The 14843-nt window shown below is 38.3% G+C and overlaps 1 protein-coding gene across 9 annotated transcripts in view; it reads left to right on the top strand.

Moving 5' to 3' along the window:
• LOC114296624 (midasin-like protein) overlaps positions 1 to 14843 on the top strand; it is a 66852-nt gene that overhangs the window by 13114 nt on the left and 38895 nt on the right. For 6 of the 9 annotated variants that reach the window (XM_082908909.1, XM_082908905.1, XM_082908907.1 and 3 more), the window contains 11 exons: positions 444 to 511; positions 607 to 802; positions 966 to 1070; positions 1171 to 1476; positions 2378 to 2571; positions 2654 to 2708; positions 4482 to 4632; positions 7726 to 7865; positions 13271 to 13418; positions 14437 to 14535; positions 14706 to 14806. In XM_082908909.1, coding sequence (XP_082765035.1) covers positions 444 to 511; positions 607 to 802; positions 966 to 1070; positions 1171 to 1476; positions 2378 to 2571; positions 2654 to 2708; positions 4482 to 4632; positions 7726 to 7865; positions 13271 to 13418; positions 14437 to 14535; positions 14706 to 14806 — 1563 coding nt within the window. The remainder of the gene's footprint in view (positions 1 to 443; positions 512 to 606; positions 803 to 965; positions 1071 to 1170; positions 1477 to 2377; positions 2572 to 2653; positions 2709 to 4481; positions 4633 to 7725; positions 7866 to 13270; positions 13419 to 14436; positions 14536 to 14705; positions 14807 to 14843) is intronic. The other 3 variants (XM_082908912.1, XM_082908910.1, XM_082908911.1) reach the window with 1 other exon arrangement.

The raw sequence follows: 14843 nt of genomic DNA, 5'->3' as shown, positions 1-14843 counted from the left end.
AAAATTTCTTTGCAAAAGCTGATCACTGCTCCATCGAAATATGTACCCCACATAGCATCCTGTAGTTTAATTCAAGTGCAAATTTTGTTTATGTGATGGCATAATTTGGTGCATAATTTCCTCCATTGCTTGCTGATGTTCGTTTACTCATAAGGCATTGTAACTATAGATGCTGATATATAATCATGCATATTATGCGTGCATATTTTTAAACAGTCTTCTCTTATTTTTACTTGATTAAATGGCTAATGGATTGTGTGTGCTAGTGTTGGATGACATAGGTATGCATTTACAGTTCTATGGGTCCACATAGGCAATGTAATTAGCAGATGCTTGTTTATTTGTCAGGGCTAGATAACACTGTTATATACGGGTGCCTTGGAAATTGTGTCACGGAACTTCCACATTCAGAATGGTTGAATAGTGTTTGTTATGTGATTCAGGATCCAGCAGAAAGGGAAAAGTTTTTGAACCTATGTGAATCTTCAGGAGTTTCTCAGTATCTTGGAAAGTATGCATCTGTCTCGTATTATGTGTATTGTGTTGATAGGTGTGCCTGTGCGTAACGTTCTGAGTTTGTTTTTTGCCCTTTCTTGTTTATTGCAGAATTGCGTGGACTGAAAGTATGTGGAGGTTGTACTTTCTTATAGAGCGTTGTTACAAGATGCATGAGCCTGTCCTCCTCATTGGTGAAACTGGTTGTGGGAAGACAACTGTTTGCCAGTTACTTAGCATCGTGTTAGGCTCCAAATTACACATTTTGAATTGCCATCAGTACACGGAAACATCTGATTTCCTTGGGGTTTGTGGTCTTCTATTTTAGTTTTAGCTTCTTTGCTTGTTTTTGTATCTCTGCTTCTTTTATTTAGATTGGTTGTTCTAGCATTCTACAAAAGTACATGACAAGTTTCATTTTACACAAGTCTATGAAGAATAAAAAAATGTATTGATGAATCATTTAACAGGGGTTTTATCCTGTACGAGAGAGATCAAGACTTGCTTCGGAGTTCAAAAATCTATGTGAACAATTAATGCTGTCGAAGGCTTTTGTTCACTTCCCTGGTACTGCTGTATGTTCCTTTCTGTTTGTCTTACAACTTGATTACTCGAGGTTTTTCACATTCTCGTACAATATTTATGGCTCTTATGTTGAATGTTTTTTGCCTGCAGAAAATATCTACAGATATTGGTCAAGCCACTTCAACTATTGATCAGCTAGGTGTAATTATAAATAGTTATAGACAGGGTCTGGTCTCTCATCCTGATGCTACTCCACAAGATCTTGATTCACTTGAACAACTGAATCTGGACCTAGCTCAGCTACAGCAGAAGTGGCAGACCATTTTTATGTGGCAAGATGGACCGCTTGTTGAAGCAATGAGGAACGGCGATCTCTTTCTCGTGGATGAAATTTCTTTGGCAGATGACAGTGTACTCGAAAGATTAAACAGCGTCTTGGAGCCGGAAAGGAAACTGGTGGGTAATGTTATCAGAATATCTGGTTTTTTTGATATGCGTTGATATCAATTGCATAGCTGTTTGAGTTAGTGCTGACATGTGTCTTTGCTTCATTATCGTGTAATTATAGTATAACTTTGGAAGTTGGGTGCCAGAATTCCACTGCTTTCTGAAATATGTGAACTGCTTGATATGATGTACGATACTGTCTTACAGTTGAAAGAAAAAGTATAAATTGGGGCCACCTTTTTGACTATGTCCTATTGGAAGTCCTATCTGTACTTGATGAATTTTCATTCCTTTTAGAAATGCATGATGTGATTTTTAGATAATTAGTTTTACAAATGTGAAGGTGCATATACATGATATGCTGTTCATTTTATTCTGTCAAGCATATTGTAATGATGTCTGCATACTTTAATGGTGTGAAGATGTGTTTCTTTCTGTCTATAAAGAATTAAAAACACACCTTTCTGTGGTTTCGAACCATCTTCTTTACCTAATCACCATGTTGACTGTTGAGCCAACATTTTTCACCTATTTGACTACTAGCTGCTTTTTCTGAACTTGTTTCTACTCTAAACTGGTGTTGGTTGACGTCTACTTAGTACTATTTGCACATCAAATTGTTTCCCTGCTGCTGTGTACCCTGTTAGTTGTTTGCCCCTTGCTTGTTTTCCTCGAGGTGAATGGTGTGTAGACAGTCTTCACCTGGTCAATTTCTGTTTCTTCTTCTTCTTCTTTTTTTTTTTTTTTCACAGCCATCTCCAGGTTGTATAATGTAACTTTCAAGGGGGTATTTATGGCCTCTGCTCCTTGTTCACTTCTAGTTTACTTGGTTAATGTTTGGGTGGATTTTCCAAATTTGTTTGCCAGTTTATATTTTATTGATTTGACAATTTTCCCTTCTGTCCTACAGTCTTTGGCTGAGAAAGGAGGTTCTGATCTTGAGAAAATAACTGCTCATCCGAACTTTTTCCTTCTTGCAACAATGAATCCTGGTGGTGATTTTGGTAAGAAGGAACTATCTCCTGCCCTTCGCAATCGGTTTACTGAGATATGGGTTCCTCCTGTCAATGCCGTAAATGAGCTCAGAACTATAGCTCTACGGAGGTATGTGAACCATCAAAAGCATAGTTAAATGTAAGTTCATTATTGAATTTGTTCGCTTAATCTTTTTTCTCCATTTTTGCAGAATTTCGAACCCAGACCTATCATGCGTTGTAGATCCTATGCTGAATTTCTGGGAGGTATCTTCTATTGCAACTGCTCATGGATATTACTATTTCTCTCCCCGCTCTCTTTATACTACAAGTTGCTGAAGATGTTTTTAGCAAGTGGCTGCAGTTTCTGTATAAATGCATAGAAATGCTGATTTCTTCATCTTGATTGGCTAGTCTTTAATATCCACTTTTTTGAAGTTGAACTCTCAAAGCAAGTTAACTTAGTTCTTTTTTTTGTTGGAACGATTTCAGTAAATAATTTTTCATGGAGTCACAACGTTACCCTTGGCTTGATTATTTTGTGTTATCCAGGAGGAGCAAATGAAATCCTTTTCATCTCTCAATTCTCTCCCTGTTCAGTTATGATTTTTGGCTGACCTTTTGCAATGCTATTTGTGTTAATTTGTAACTTCAGATATTATTTCCTGTGCTTGGTATTCTATTCGAGGGTTTTTTGAATGGGGAGAGAGCTAGATTTATGGTCACGATGGTTTTCTTAGTGATCATTTGTATTGTGAGAGTCGTAGAACTTTTAGTAGTTAAAAATGAGAAGAAACGGCTCCTTGGGGAAAAGTGTGCTTTTAGCACCTCCTTTTTGGTGGGTTGTCTCGTCTCCAAAGAATTTGGAGCAGTACCTTTGAAATTAATTTTGATGTTTGAAAAGCAGTAAATTATTTTAGAGAGGTTAGTGGTTAATTAAATATTATTGGATCTTTTGCTGGATGATGGAAAAAAACTTGATGTCGTGGAAACGGTAGAGGAAACAAAGGAGAAGAAGGAGAAAAGAAGAGAGGAAAAGGAGAGAGAGAGATCCAACGCTCTCAATTTCAATTGTGCCAAAAAATCTGATCTATTCAGTACATCAACCATTAATAATATAAGTAAAATCCTAAATAAACTCTAAAATCATAAATCATTAAAATCCCCAAGTAAAATAAAATCTTATTTGTTGCTGCTCCACAGATTCCATCACCTGAAATCTCAGAACGGGCTAGAGCGAGGGAAACTTTTTTGCTTTTTTTGAAGTCTTCAGGAAGCCTTAGAATCAATATTAAATTTTCAGCCATTACAGCCCGATCATGTCAGTCTCACTAGCTTCCATTGCTATATTGACACCGACACTTAAGAAATGTGAGGTCAACTTGTATGTGGAAAGTATCATATTATTTCAGTAATTGCCGGCTGAAACATCATCACTTCGTGTTACTACCGCTACATCTTACAATATTGACTTTATTTTGCTGCGGTTACAGACACATGTTTTAATAATTGAATTTATTTTTTAGTTCTCTTAGAAACTTGATTAAAATATAGACAAATGGAATGAGTGGTCAGAACTTTAAAATTTGTGCAGATATGATTAGAAAAATAATTTGTATCCAAATCTCTATTTCTGTTTCTGAAGGAAATTTCATTTTCAATTGGAAATGCCATGAACTCTCCTTTGAGGATCTTTGAGATTGTTGAAGTACCTTTGCTTGTGAATAAACTTGTTAATCCAAAAATTCGAAGTCCACAAATTTTGCATGTTTCACTGCCACTGTTAGCATGAATATTTAGTTTGGGATGTTATATTGTTGTCTTTCTTCTTCTTCCTCTTATTTATTATTATTGTTATTATTATTGTACTGCTATTAATATTGGCATTCCCTTGATTCTCATTGAACTACTAGTACTTCTATGTGAAACTATTTTGGGTTTCTTTATTGTGTCAGTCTTGTCTGTGTTTGGCTGACAGTGTGGCTACTACTGATTTTGGTGTATTTGTATGTTTCTTTTGCATTGCTTTCCGTCTTGCAGTGGTTCAATCAGTTACAAACAGGGAGAATGCTTACTGTCAGAGATCTTTTGTCCTGGATAGCTTTTATCAATGCAACTGAGGGAAATTTACAACCCGCAGATGCATTCTTACAAGGGGCTTTCCTTGTTTTGCTTGATGGACTAAGTTTAGGTACATCCTCATTTTCTTCATGAGGCACATGTTTCTGTATTGCTGACTAAATAAGTTATTCTCCACAAATTAATTGATCTTGCGAAATAGTTTTAGATGCAATCTCTATAATCAGATTTTGTCTTGGGGGTTGTTTTCATGATTGGAGAACTGATACTTTCTGTCAAGAACCAAACCTGTCCCTATAGGTTTAGCGTCATGACCGGTCAGTAATCATAGATTACCTACGGCCTCCAAACAAATAAACCTTTTAAGATAAAGTATGGGACTTAGCGGAAGTCTAAAATAACATAAAAATTATCCATTGAGCCATGCGTACATGAAGAGAACCAATATAATAAGCAAAATTTGTTCCAAAAGTACATTTATCACAATTGTACAAAATTCATGTCTTACAAATATACAAACCCCCAACAATGCACAAACACAAAATCACTGAACAACAAAATGGGGTCCCACTAGTATGGCTCCACCTGAGCCTGATGACTTCGCTTGGAAACTCCTCGAAAGGCTGACCTGGGTAGACTCAAGGCTTACCTAACTCTATTGTTCAGCTTGCCCATCTACGTATATATAAATAAATAGTGAGCTAGGGCCCAGTGAGTAATAACAGAATAAAGAGGTTATGTGAATGAAGTTCGATAATATGCTAATCAAAATCTTGTTTCAGTTCTCAATATCCAATAGATTCATGGTCGATGTCATTCAATATCAATTTAAGGGGCTCATTCATGAACAATAATAATACTCCAATCATAGTGAAGTGTAAACCAATGGACCACGAAGGGTCAAACCAATGGCCGTGGTATTGTTACCTCCAGGCAAGGGCTTATGGGTCAAACCAATGGACCGCAGAGGCTCAAACCAATGGCCGTGGTATTGCTACCCCAGGCAGGGCTTATAATCAGTGGATGCCACACCACAGTTTCATAAGTGAACTTCATTCATCAAAGTAACATTTTAATTAACCAATCAATCAACATGTTACGAATTCAGAAACAATAATTAATTCGAAAATAAATATACTTTGAAGATATCTTTATAAGGTTATTACTCACAGTGGTTTGAGTTGCCATTAAGCCTCGGACGTCCACCTAACAAAACACATAACAGAAGCACAATTGAAGCACCAATTCATTTTAATTCAATTCTTCTCATGTGTTTCTAACTCATTCTATGATTATATGAGTTCAATTGGTGCCCAAGAGTACTTGAAATGACATGAGGATGCAAATATGCACCTAAAAGAGTTAGTCAAATTTTGCTGAAAACAGGGTTTCCGCTCAAGCACAACTTCCTTTGCTCAAGCGGGGGTTCAAAAACAAAGGTGGTCGCTCGAGCGTAACTTTCGTCACTCGAGCGGTCTGCAAACTTGGCAAAAGTAGAGGTTGCATGAAGTTCCCGCTCAATGGTCGCTCGAGCGGAAGACTGAGTAAAAAGGGTCCTCGCTCGAGCGTCACTTGGGTCCTCGCTCGAGCGTCACTTTGGTCGCTCGAGCGATTTGTAAAATTTTATAAAACTTCCGAGAGCTCGACTTTCACGCTCGAGCGGACAAGCCAAATTCTGGAATTTCTAGAACTGTGTTTGAAGTTCAAATATGATATTCAAAGCCTCAAAACTTGTATTTTTGGTACAAAAACATAGAGAATCATTATATAATTTAAAAACATTTCCAATTAGAAATCATTTACTCAAAATCATGATCCCTTTTGACAACCAAAAGCTTGAACTCTATATTATGAATCATGCATACATCATATTGAATATATATATGTTCCTATATCCTCCCAAAACTTGATCAACCCACATGATAAGTTTGAAAACATGATAAAACACTCAAATTAAGTTACAAAATTGCCATGCATGTGAGAATTTCATAGATTCTTACTCAAAATGCACATGCATGTATGCAATTCAACTCTTTTACACTCAATTCATGGAAATCTAACACATAACTCTAAATTACATGCAAAAGAGTGTTGGAGCTGGTTGAATTAAACTTCTTCATGCAATATTTCCAAGAATTAAAGATGGATTTCATACCTAGTGTTGAATACAAGTGTTGGCCTAGCTCAATTCACCAAAATTCTAGAAATTCTCTTCAAATCTCCTCTTTCTCTCTCTAAAGTGTTGAGTTCTTCCTCTCCCTTCCTCAAAATCTCAGCCAAAGGATGTAAATATGAGCCTATAAGCTTAATTAGAGCTATTTATATGGCGTGATTAGCTTAGCCTAATCAAGTATGATTAAGGTTAAGTAATTTAGGCTCAATTCTAATTAATTCAATCAGTTTATTCTAATTATTTTGATCCAAATCAATTTTCAATTAAAGTTACCATAAAATTCCAAATATTCTAATTAGTCTATTACGCTATTCAATTTCAGTTTCTGAAGCCGTCTAGGCTATCATTTTCTGTCTCTAAGTTGTCAATACGAATAGATATTTCATGTGACAACAGATAGCTACAAAACTAAGCATGTAATCACACAATCAGGCACACAATCATGCAATTAAACTTATTAGAATAATATAATATACTAGTCCGGAGGTCGGGGTCGTCACACTTTCAGTCATGCATTTTTTTTTTTTGGATCAACAACAAATTTTATTGATTAATCAAAAAGAAGAAATGGGGATAAGGCATCCTCTACACGAAAAATAAAGGAAAAAAAAAAACATAACCCAAACAAACGGCTACAAACTACAAACATAACCCAAACAAATGACTGAATGACTTTCAGTCGTGCATTTTCCCAGGCCAGTCTTAAAAGGCATGCTTTCTTGTAATATTTCATTAAGCAGCTGTGGTTTAACTAACTTTATGTTTGTTAAAAGTTATGCATTTATTCTTGCTAGGTTTTTCTTCAAATTTTTTTTTTATAAATTTTTTGAAGGATTTTTTAGACTGGTTTTTCAACGAATATTATGCTAACCACTTCCTGTTAATTGGTGATATCAAGTCTACATTTGTTTTTCTGGTTTTTGGTAATGTGGATTATCAACATGGTTGTTTTTGTGTACTTGCAGAACCTTTCTTGTTTGCATTTTTTTTTTTTTCCGCTCTAGTAAATTATTTTCCTGCAATCTTTTCCAGGTACGGGTATTTTGAAAAGTGATGCCGGAGAGTTGAGGGAGAGATGCTTGTCCTTTCTTCTGGAACAACTAAAGGTGTTGTTGCTTGTTTTCACGAACTGTGGTTTCACTGTTTATCTTGATCACCACATTATGAAAATGGTGAATATGCTGTTTGCTTTCCTTGCCTTGGGAACTATTTGAGAATTTTCCGAAGTGGCCAGATTTGGTCCACTTTATAATGCAATCTTTGTTTCCTTACAAACCGACATGATGTTATTTATGAATTGGGTGTTGTGTTTCAGCAGAAACCACCATGAAGTCAGTTATGAGTTGGGTGTCTTGTAGTTATGTTTTTGAAACAGAGCTAACCTTCTGACTAAATTCTTTATACTTACCAGGCTAGAAAACTATAAATATGATGACTGTGTAAGCTGTAAACTATCAGTCAATTTTCTAAGTTCCTGAAATGGGCCCATACCTTGTTGGGTTTTTGTACTGAGCTTAGGAGTGTATATGTTATCTTTGTTTGGTTCCAGTGAAAATCCAAACAGACTGTGTTCTTTGTGTCCGCTAGGTATAGCATTCCTATGATCGATTGAGAAAGAAAAGAAATGGATTTAATAGGAACTGTCATCGACCTACTTAATACTTGGTATGTAATAAAGTTCATGTCATGTACGGCAGGGTAAAAACAGATATAAAGGGTGATGTTGCCTTAGCAGTCTGAGATACATGAATTCGTCTATTTGCATGCCCATACAAAATCTAAGAGGTTTGCTTTCAAGGAAATTCTTTCCATTGATTAAAAAAGTTGATCAAGTCATAATATTTCTCGTCATCAATCTGTGGAAAATAGAAAGTATTTCTCTCATGTTAAATCTTCAAGAAGTATTAGTATTGTTAGAAATGTTCCTCCACAGCCTCCACTCAACTTTTTGTTCATACTGGTGTAAGGAAATAGGAGTTTGAATAAGCACAAATTGTTAGAATGTAATATGTAAAATGTTGCTTTAATAATTAGGTTAGTATAATAATTAGTATGCTTTAATAATGTACCTTTAATAATGTTGTTTGGTTTGTGCTTCTACTTTCGGTTTGTAATTGTTCTCCCTCTCCTCTATAAAGGAGAGAGCTCAACACGCCATTATAAACATCTATCAATAATACATATAATTTATTCTCTCTCTATTTCTCTTTATACATTAAATTTTACATGGTATCAGAGCAAGGTTAACAACCTAGTCATTCCGCTTCACCGGCGGGCGGCAGCCTTGCCTTGGCCGTCCGCCGGACCTCTACACATACCTTCACTCCGCTGCCACATTTCTAGCTGCCGTGAACCATTACTATTTCTTGCTGTAGCTTTGTTACAACATAGATCTTACCCACGTCGTCGAGCACTCCGTCGGCCCACACGATAGCCACCGACGCCGTGATCTGGCCAACGCCGACCACGCCACCTGTCATAATAATCCATCCCTTTCGCTCCTTTCCCGGTTTCTCTTTTTCACCAGAAAATGTTCTCATCCATCCTCTGTTATTGTTGACAGTGAAATCCGATGGGAGGTATTGTGATCTAGCGTTCCGGTCGGCGCTAAACTTGCAGCTGAAAACCGGCTGCCGGATGTTCCTCTGTATTTGGAAAACCACCGGACTACACTCTGGTTCGCCACCGAACTGGCACACAAACCTCGGGTCTGGTTCAGACCGACCCGTCAAATGCAGCCGAGTCGTCGGCTTCTCCTGTTCACTCCCGAGCTTGGTCTCCGACACTTACCCTGGTGAACTATCCTACCAGAAGCGCTCAATTGTGGCAGATACTTATCAGACAGACCTTTTTGTTTCATAACAGTCAATATTTTAGTCTGCCTCTGAACTTGATACCACAACTTCATATCTTCCCATGCCGGTTCCATCTGAGAAGGATGTGAACCAATATACAGAAACAGATCATTTCCCGGATCTTCAACAGGAGATGCAATATAAGTCCATTATTTGGACGGATTCCTCCTGTACTTCAACAATTTCAGGAGAAACACTGCGCTGCTGAAACTGGAACAACCCGTTTCCATTCACCCGGGTATCACCCAACTGTCTTTCGGATCTTCTTGTTTGGAGACGACAACTGTGGTCGGCAGCTAAATCTTCAACCGAGTTCTTGGGCATTCCGGCATATCCTCCGCTACCGCGGCTTCGACGGCGCAAAGGCCGACGCCTGCATCCAAAAGGGCCCTCTCTCTCTCGGCTAGAAGAGGAGGGGAATAAAATAAAATCAGAGGCAAGGGGGTGAGAGGATGAACAAGTGGTGATCTGCAAAGATGGATATACAAAAATAAATAAAGACACAGGAGGGACTTGACCCTCTTCTCTCTCTCTCCACTTTCTCACATGGGTTTTGTCCCCCTCTTTTCGTTTCTTTTTATTTTACTATTATCTACCCACTCTTCTTTTCTTTAAACATAAAACCCTCTCTCCCCTCATTCATTTTATTATTATTATGCACACACTCCGAATCCAAAATCCATGTGCTCGTTGACCCTTTTTATCCATCCTTCCCCCCCCCCCCCCCCACACACACATATAGATTTTGCTTTCTTTTCATTAGTTTATACATTTTGCTTCCTTTTTCATTCGTGGTAGGACCCGCCCACACAAAACACTCTCCCATTTTTTTTTACCAATTTGAATATCACCTTTCTTTTTTTCTTTTTTTTATTCCTTTACCATTCACATACAAAAAAAAAAAAAAACACACAAAAAAAAAAAAAAACCAAAAACCAAAAACCAAAAAAAAAAAAGAAGATGACCTGCACACCAAACTCCTTTTATTCATGTCGGGGCTCACCCCGATCACCATTTTACATTCCAAAGAAAAAAAAAAAAAAAAAAAAACAAACAAACAAACAAACACAAACAAAACACCCACACCCACAGTGGGATTTTTCCCTTCTCTACTCTGCTGCCGGTCTCTTCTTCTTGCCTCCGTCTTGGGCGGCCCTTGACGATGTTGCCTCCGTGTTTCCCACTCCACTGGGCACGATCACTACTCCCTGCTCCTCCACTGCAGCATATGGCGGCCCTCCAAATCAGAACATCACGGTGGCCTTCCGCTTCAGCTCCTTGTTTTCCGCCTTTAGCACACTTATCTCTGCTCGCGCATCCTTATACATGCGCTGGAGCAGAGCCAGTTGGGCGTTTAACTGCTGCACCTCATTTGTCCTACTCTGCAGCCGGTGCGACAGGTTTGTGACCGCCATCATGGTCTCCACACATGACTTCAAAGTATACTGATTGGCCTCAATATCAGTTTGCACCGCCATTTTTTGCTCCACCGACCGCATCGGAAAGTTCAACGGAGCAAAACCAGAGGCGCTTGGTTGAGGTTCACTGGCCACCGCACCAGTTATCTCTCTTGTTGACTCGTTGAGGTCGGGAAAGAGAGTGAGCAGACCACGGGACGAAGAGGCCATATTCTGGGTAGCTGAACGGGAAGACGAGGCCATGTTATGGGTTGCTGAGTGTTTCAGAGAAGGGTTGGTTACAGAGTGTTTCAAGATTTGCAGCTCTTAGCGACAAGCTCTCAGAGAACGAAGAGGTTTCAACTGGTTTGTTATGCTTCCAAGCCTCAGCCTCCGCTTCGGTTTATAAAGACCATGATGAAGAGGCAGACACGCGCATCATGCGCCGCTCGGCGCTAGACGACAACATGGACGCGCCTTTTGATGGCACGCCTTTTTATGGATTGGGCACGCCTTTTGAAAGATTGGGCACACCTTTTGAGGGTGCGACTTTTACAACGGTCCGACATGACCCCATAAACTGTCCCGACATTTGATTCCGGTTAGCTTTTCCAAGGGTCCGACAAGACTCTGTAAACTTTCCCGACATTGATTCCGGTTAGCTCCTTCATGGGTCCGACAAGACTCTGTAAACTGTCCCGACATTAATTCCGGTTAGCTCCTTCATGGGTCCGACAAGACTCTGTAAACTCTCCCGACATTGATTCCGGTTAGCTTTTACATGGGTCCGGCAAGACTCCATAAACTGTCCTGACATTAATTCCGGTTAGCTGCTACAACGGTCCGACACGACTATACAGTGTCTTCTACAACGGTCTGACACGACCATACAGTGTCTCATATCCTATTTTTATTTTATTTTTCTGTTTTGTTACTCTCTCCAAACTCAAGTTGGTTGGTTCCTATCCTCCTTCCTTGAGTTTGAGGGGGCTGTTAGAATATAATATGTAAAATGTTGCTTTAATAATTAGGTTAGTATAATAATTAGTATGCTTTAATAATGTACCTTTAATAATGTTGTTTGGTTTGTGCTTCTACTTTCGGTTTGTAATTGTTCTCCCTCTCCTCTATAAAGGAGAGAGCTCAACACACCATTATAAACATCTATCAATAATACATATAATTTATTCTCTCTCTATTTCTCTTTATACATTAAATTTTACACAAATGCCCCAAGGTTTTGCTTAGTGTAGATGCACTTTCATACGCTTTTTATATTTTCCATGCTCGAAACGAATGAAATTTTTATCGCTCTTTTGTAAGTTGGTTTGAGCATGGAAGTATCCATTTTTGTTGTTACAGATGGTTGTGTGATATAATTCAAATTATGGTAAGCAGCTTGTTTAGGAAGAAGGAATATATGGGGAGTGACTGAGTATTTGGGGCCCTCTTTTTTTTTTGAATAAATAAATAAAATTAATTACGAAAAGCATCAAGAAGATGCTAAGGAATACAAAACTGGAACCCCACCGAAAAAAGGGCTACACCTAACCAATCAAATCATCTACAAAATCCAAAAAGTCAAACAAAACCGGATCCACCCTCCCCAACACCCAACTATACAAAACACCAAAAAGCCGACTCTCAAGCCAAGATAGTGGCTGAGCATCCCCCTGAAAAATAGGCCGATTCCGCTCTAACCAAATCAACCACATCAAACATAGAGGAGCCAAAGCCTAAGCCTTCCTACGCCTCTTCCCAACCCTACCCCCTCCCCAACTCCAAAGCAACTCCATCACCCTTTTCGATTGGACCCACACTAAAAACGTAGAAAAAATAAGAGTCCAAAGCTGAGCAGCCACCGAACAATGAATAAGCAAATGATCCACTGACTTTGCATTCGCACGACACATACAACACCGATTAACCAAAATATGATGACGACGAATCAAATTATCAATGGTAGGAATCCTACCAAACGCTGCTGTCCACACGAAAAATGCCACCTTCGATGGAACACTTGTAACCCACACACGACGCCACGGGAACTCCACCGCCATATCCCCACACAAACTCCGATAGTATGACTAGACTGAGAAAACACCTTTTGATCCCAAACCCCTCCACACCAAAGCATCCTCTCCCACCTCCCTGACCTTTAACTACATCTGTTTGGGAGAGTGGTCTCTAGCCTAGCACTAAATTTTTAAGTTCATAGAAGGATACCTGGAACGTGTCATGTGAACCCCTTAATTTTAGAATTGCAACCTGTTATTTACATACTGAACAAGTCACTAAGAAATGCATTCTTTTTTGCTGCAACAGATGGCCAATTCTACTTCGGGTAACTCAAACCTTCTCATAATGGAAAACTCTGGTTGGGGTGATGTCGGAATTTCTACAGATATTTCATGCGGTTATAACATGCAATGTGACAATCTCTTTGGAATCCATCCTTTCTACATTGCAAAAGGTAAATGTTATGTTTTTCTTTTAATTATACTGAAATAGAACTTCAAAATGGCAGATGTGATTGCCATGAGAATTGAATGACAATGTATGCCCTTGTCGATTCATGTTGGGGGCTTGTTATACATTGCAGCATGATATGTAAAATAGTTACCCACAATCACTGCTAATACTGATAGTTGCTATGCTATTCTGCCCAAGCCTGGACGTGTAAGAGTTATGGGGCATTAAAAAAAGCTGATAGGCCAGACATACTATGTGTAAGGATTCTATGATTAATGATATATCTCAAATACGTCTATCCATACATATCTAGAGATTTAGTGAGAGAGGATATGGATTGGGAATGGCAATTTAGTGGAAAAATAGTGATTTGAAGTGGTAGTGACTAAATTGAGTCTCATGGTGGTGCGATGACAATTTTCAAAATATATATATAGGTCTAGAGAGAAAAGATGATGATCATAACAATGTTCTGGTGGTGTTGGGGTGAACCTGCTGATGGTGCATTGACAGCTTGGTAACCTGGGCAGGGTGATTGTGTGTGGTTATTTAAGAAAATAGTGCCATGGCTACATGATGATTTGGGAGATTTGTAGTGTAAGGTTGAGTCTTGATGGTTGGGATACGGTGAGTTAATTAGGGAGGGGGTTTCATTTGCCCAATAAATAGTTATACTTTCTGTAGAAGTCCGTTTCGTTTTGTTTTCTTCTATTTTCATGGGTTAATATATCTTATTTGATAAGTTTGTCAACCTTTGTTCTTTATTTTTTATTTTTATGAATATTCAAATAATCATTATCATTAAGGATTTTAATTGGATGATTTGACAAGTGTGTAAAAAGAATGTTCCTTTGCAAATGTGGACAATATTTTAAGTTCCAACTCAAACATTAACTAATGACATCATGTAATTTGGTTTCTGGTTGAAATGTGGCCACTTTCTTATTATATCTGAGTTTGCACTCTCTATGTAATTAGAGGCAATCATTCATTTCTTAATTCTGTTTATTGATATTCAGGTGATGATCCTTTTGAGATTGAGCAGTTTGAGTTTTTGGCGCCAACCACTCGCAAAAATGCCATGCGGGTTCTGCGGGCTTTGCAGCTTCCAAAGCCTGGTATCGTGCTTTTAAAGCTTATTTTTCAAACTTTTATTATATGTGTGTGGATATATATATATATATATATATGATAAATTCACACAATTCATTCACCACTGAAAATATTTAGAAAAACACCTAGCACCTTGAAACTTTTTTGACCTCTTAAATTGTGTCTATGTTTTTAGTTTTGTTGGAGGGAAGTCCAGGCGTTGGAAAAACAAGTTTAATTGTAGCCCTTGGCAAATTTTCTGGGCATACGGTTGTACGGATAAACTTATCTGAGCAGGTCATGATCATCTATATTCTTTTCCTGTGACTTTTTT

The sequence above is a fragment of the Camellia sinensis genome, chromosome 15 (genome assembly GCF_055761805.1).
Source record: "Camellia sinensis isolate YWXY chromosome 15, ASM5576180v1, whole genome shotgun sequence".
Classification (NCBI taxonomy): Eukaryota; Viridiplantae; Streptophyta; class Magnoliopsida; order Ericales; family Theaceae; genus Camellia; species Camellia sinensis.
Note: the sequence above shows the minus strand (reverse complement) of the source record. Positions and strands in the feature narration are given on the sequence as shown.